Raw genomic sequence first — 6,000 nt, 5'->3', positions numbered from 1 at the left:
CATTAGCATATAATTGAGTGCTACTACATTACCCAAATAGAAAAATATATTGCCACCCCATCGATCTGTTCATAGGTACAACACAAACTTAACTTAATCATCATTTTTGTGGTTAAGTATTTGTCCATATATATTCTAATTGTCTTATTATGACATCACTGCATCAATGGCACCTCTATAAATAAGTCGCAAAAATATCACTGCTTAAGTCATTCCCCAAACAAGCTCGCAATACCGAGTTGGTTAAGAGAGATTTCACTGACAGAATGGGGTCAGAAACTCAGCCTAAGCTTCCTGTTATAGATTTATCTGATGAAAACTTGAAGCCCGATACAGATGCATGGCTCTTGGCATGCAAAGAAATCAAGGATGCACTAGAAGAGTATGGCTGCTTCGAAGCTATTTACCATAAAGTTCCTCTGGAACTTCACAACTCCTTTTTTTCTGCGATGGAAGATCTATTTGGTCTTCCATTAGAAACTAAAATGCAAAAGACCAGTGATAGGCCTTACCACAGCTATATTGGACAATATTCATTCCTTCCTCTCTACGAATCCTTGGCGGTCGATAATCCAACAACTGTTGACGGATCTCAAGGTTTCACAAACATCATGTGGCCTCAAGGAAATGACCATTTTTGGTATATTTTGATGAATCAATACTCTCTCTAAATTCCTTTGTTCAGTAAATACATATATTATATATATTCCAAACAAATGTTTATGTCTTCATACTGAAGCAAAAACTAACCTATTCAAAATTTGCCAGCATAAGCATTTACGCTGACTGAGATTGGGAGGAAAATAATCCCACATATATTTTTATATAATATATATTAAGCCTAATATGGTTTAATTCTGTATTCTTTTGATTAGTGAAACTGTTCATTCCATCTCAAAGCTGGTAGCAGAATTGAGTCAAATGGTGACAAGAATGGTTTTTGATGTGTACGGTGTGCAGAGGCTTTATAACTCTCACATGGAATCAACTACATACCAGCTTAGATGCCTTAAGTACAGAACACCAGAAGAGAATGAAACTAATATGGGACTGCAACCTCACACAGATAAGACCTTCATATCCATAGTGAATCAAAATCAGGTGAATGGTTTGCAGATTCGAACAAAGGATGGTCAGTGGATTGATGTGAACCCTTCACCTTCATCTTTTCTAATCTTGGCAGGCGATGCATTCATGGTAGGTCACTTTCTTAATTTCAAGCAATTAAAGTGTGATTGATAAAGGTTTTATTTTTTGTTTGTTGGCTTGATTTATGAACTGGAAAATTGATATATATTAGTACATATATATATATATATATAAAATATTTTACAACAAGTCATACATAATTAGGTATTGAACTCGTCATCTAAGAAAGTCAAACATGAGACAAGTGGGAAGAAATAACATTAGAACGTAGTACAAATATAAATCTTTTTAATCCCAAATATATGCCCAATGCACTTTTCCTTTCTCTTGTTTTCACTTGGCAGGCATGGAGCAATGACAGAGTACCCTCTTGTGAACATCAAATCATCATGAAAGAGAACAAAACCAGATACTCCCTAGGACTGTTCTCATTCAAAAGTGGGATTATACAAGTACCTGAAGAGCTAATTGATGAGAAACATCCCTTATTGTACAAGCCATTTGATCATTTCAGTTTCCTTGACTTCGGTCGAACACCAGAGGCAAGGAATTTGTTGCGTACTATCAAAGCCTACTGTGGTGTGTGAGATCTCCTTTGATCAAGAGGGATTGCTATCTTACTTTGCATAATAACGCCCTGTAACGTTGGCTTTCATAATCTATTGTGTATCTAAGTGTGGGTTTGTTGCTGCTTTTTCGTGAATGTAATACAACTTGTGAGGGTTGTTGATCTTAATTTCTTCTTGTATTCTACTAAATAAAAAAGTTAACTGCGGTGTGGTTTTTAATAAGGGTTCTTTAATTTAAAGGCCATTGAAACTCCTATTTTCCAAACAAAAACTCACCTAATATTAAACATCCAAATAAAACCCAAATTTCAAATAGAGTACAATGTAGACAAATATGAAACCAATTATTATCACATACTTACAACTTATGCCACAAAACCCTAATCATCTCAATAAATCTTATTACTCACCCTAATTATGATTAGCCTAATCAGGGATACCAACTTGATGGCTTTGAAAATTTTGGAAAATGCTACTAGCAGAGAAGCAATCCTTCTGTGTCAACTAGGAATTGACTTTCTATGAGACTACTTGCTAGTTTAATTGTAAGTCAGCATATGTTTTGGTATACTTGAGATCACTTTGTTAATGGAGGTGCCATGGTGGGGGCTTGTCGAGAAGGAGTAGGTTTTAGGATGACAAAGGTGGTGTTGGTTTTGTTTGTTTGTTTTTATCTAATTTAAATTAGGGTAGAAAAGGAAATTCAGACCAAATAAAAGAAAATGGGGTGTATTCATAATATTGTGGGGTGCCAATAAAAAAAGGCCTTATTATATATGTTGGTTAAAAATAATTTATCTATATTTATATGTAAAATATAAGTAAATATAAGTAAATTAATTATGAATCAAATAACATTTATTTTGTAGGTAAATTAAAATAGTAGTTCCATTATTTTGGTAAAGTTAAACAGTGCCTAAATTATTTCGTAAAAATTAAACCAAGACAAATTATCTCCATCAAAATAAAACAATAGATATTCGACAAAAAAAAAAAAGTTCCATTAGTAGATATATTATTTTTAATCAAATTTCCTTTATTTGTAGGTGAATTATTTTCATGCATTATTATATATATTGTGACAACACCCCGATCTGAAATGTCCAATCGGATTATGAATCGAGTTGTGCTAGCCGACACCTAGAAGGTGACGAAGCAATAAAGTGTAGTGATGTGGAAAATGTGAATAAATTTAAACCTAAGAGTGCCTAAATGTAAGAGTGTGCTGTGAGCGGGAATGAACCCATTTCACACTTGATTACAGAGCATAAGTAAAACACAGTAAGGTAAGATAAGGATTATATCATCATAGGTAGCCACCTATACTGGAATATGCCAAGAATCCTCGTCGATACAAAAGTTTAGCAACTAAAACCTGGAGGGGTAAAAAACAGAAGGGTGAGCGGGTAGAAACAAAGCTTTAGAAAAACACATTTACCTTTTCTGAAAATACTAACCCCTCTCTGTAAAGCCCGTATAGTTTCCAGAAAATAGTACTATGTAGGTATGAAAACCAATGCACAAGAGCAGCGAAAAATGAAGTATGCCATGTCATAATATCTCAGCAATAATAAGTGTAAGCCAAGTGTGAAACCAACATAAAATAGTATGCCAGTCGGAGTCATCTAACGTGACCTGTAGGACTAGACTTGTAGCTCATCAATCTAGGCTAGCACACGAGTTGGAGTCACCTAATATGATTGTACGACAGGCTGGGTATAAATAAGTACGCTCAAGTGCTACAATCATGTGAAAGCTATATGATAAATCGCGAGTCACCTACGAGTCGAAACTACCTATTGTGGTATGTACAACAGGCTAGCATCAGACTTAAATCCAAGGTGAGCGTGCGGTGCGGGAGGTGAACAATCACGTGAAGGCTGGCCCTAGCCCCTATCGGGAGCACTAATACTGGGGTGCATCCATGATGAGCTCTCAACAAATGTGTGTATACCAATGCAATACAACTCATTCAATCACATAGTACTCATCTGAAGCTTACCTGAGTCACCGCAGCATCACACGATACAATTCACAAATATAGCAATGCAATATTTAAAATGTAACTTATTACAACATGGCATTCAAAGTATAAATCATTTTAAGAAAAATGTTCTGGAAATCGTAATATATATATATATATATATATATATATAGATACATACATACATACATACATACATATATATATATATATAGAAAGCAAATGCCCACTCACCTGAAGTCCGCGCTGTAACTCCCTAGCATGAATATCGAGGCGTATCGAACGATCGGCGCCTAAAACAATTATCAAATCACAACTCAGAATTATTATCTACAGAACATGTAACTTACATAGAACACATCCCCAAGGGCGTTCTAGAATGATTAGAGACCCATTGACCAAAAGTCAACCGTCAGTCAAAGATCGACGGTAGGGTCCACAACCCTATATAACTCAATCTGGAAGATCTGCATCACAAATTTTCAATCCGTAACTTTCAAAGATCTACATTATGCTTCTAAAACATCATACTAAAGTTTCACTCCGATCCAACAGTTGGATCTCCGCCAAACACAATTCAAATAGTGGTCCATGATTTATTTTACGAGATTACAAATCCAATTCGGAAATATCCATAAGTAAGATTCCCAATCCGTAAGTTCCTATTGTCCTCAAATATTATGTACTATAACGTATTAAAGTTTGGTGGCGATCCAACGGTCAGATCGTCGATTCATATGTTGACCAAGTCACATATCGTAGTGAATTTAGGTTCAAACGATCAACCTATGTCATATGAATATTAAAACTGAAATCAAGGCATCTAATTTAGCCTAAAAATAGCACTAACGGCCATCTGGCCACGCGCCGCTGCACGCGCCGCCGTGGGTGGCGGTCGGCCGCCCAACTGGCCGGAAAATTTCAACTATTTCCAAAAATTGTCAAATTTTACAGAAAATAAGATCTCAAAGAGTTGAGCAAACTTTATACCTGTGAAAAAGTCCAATTTTGCCGAAAAAGGCTCCAAATTGACTCGAACTCGCCGAAAATCCTTGATTTGGGTAGTTGTCGATTCGTCACCAAAACGAACTCCGATGCCTCATCGAAGGCTTGGACCTTGCTCCTGGGGTTGATAGGAGTCTTTTGGTGGTGTTCATTGACGGTGAAGCTCACCGGATCCACCAGAAAAAGATTAAAGCCGCCGAAAAGGTCGTGGGCTTTGTCAAGGGCTTTCCATGGACATCAAGATCACCCAAAACGGAGTTCGTACGAAGGAGATATGAGCTGGTTAAGTTGGGGGGTCGTCAGGTGGAGAAATTGGGTTTGACCGGTTCTCTCCTTCTTGCTTCCCTCATTTCCCTTCTTTCCATTCTTCCTTATTGGTCACTCCTTCTTTCTCTTCTTTCTGATTGGGCATCCCACCCCTCATTTCTCTCCTTTATCTATCATCTTCATTGCCCATCTTTTCTTCCTTTTAATCTAGGCCACACACGTGGCTTTTTAGATTTTTCTCCAAAAATCTAGAGCTTTCTTGAAATTAATCAATTTACTAAAATGTCCCTAACTTTAAACATTAATATCTCTTTCGTTATAACTCCAAATTGTGTTCCGTTTGTGCCCACACGTCCGTAGCGACGAGTACTATAAGAATACGCCAAGAAAATGGATCTTACATGACATGACAAGGTGATCAACAAAAGTCAACACTTTTACCTTGAAGGGCATTTTCATAAATTCACATTTTAAAACTATAAAAACTATAATTTTGGGGGACGGGTCGTTACATATTGTGCACATTTTACTACTAATATATATGTGTGCAATAATTTACCTATATTATTATATAAAATATAGATAAATTTATTTTGAATCAAGTAACATATACAGGGCAAATTTATTTTATTTGCATGTATCATTACATATACAGGGCAAATTTATTACTAATACACATGTCCAAAGAATTTACCTATATTTTTTAAATATAGGTAAATTATTTTATAGTGCTCTTTCAGATTTTCATTTGGTAAGAAAATGACAAGATTAAATTAAAATTGTCTAATATTATGCAAATTTGAAAAACAATTACGAAATCTTAAGGAAAGTATAACATTTAGTTCTTTTTTGCCTTAACATACAATTTGTTATGATACTTTAATATGCAATGATTGTAAACATTAATGCATTGTTGTCCATTAATGACAGACCCTGACCCAGAATGTCCACTAGGACCCGGAATCGAGTTGTGCTGGTTGACACCTGGAAGGTGACGAAGCCATAAAGTGTGATAATGTATAAAAT

General features: G+C 35.7%; 1 protein-coding gene across 1 annotated transcript; it reads left to right on the top strand.

The window, feature by feature from the left end:
- Nucleotides 1–212: 212 nt before the first annotated feature.
- LOC137749376 (putative 2-oxoglutarate-dependent dioxygenase AOP1) lies at nt 213–1,937 on the top strand. Its single transcript, XM_068489471.2, has 3 exons — nt 213–640; nt 876–1,197; nt 1,494–1,937. Exons 1-3 carry the CDS (start codon nt 267–269, stop codon nt 1,734–1,736), a joined length of 939 nt encoding a protein of 312 aa, XP_068345572.2. The 5' UTR covers nt 213–266; the 3' UTR covers nt 1,737–1,937.
- Nucleotides 1,938–6,000: the final 4,063 nt, after the last annotated feature.

This window comes from Pyrus communis, chromosome 17, assembly GCF_041283825.1.
Source record: "Pyrus communis isolate YQ-2024b chromosome 17, ASM4128382v1, whole genome shotgun sequence".
Classification (NCBI taxonomy): domain Eukaryota; kingdom Viridiplantae; phylum Streptophyta; class Magnoliopsida; order Rosales; family Rosaceae; genus Pyrus; species Pyrus communis.
This window is presented reverse-complemented; position numbering and strand designations above follow the sequence as displayed.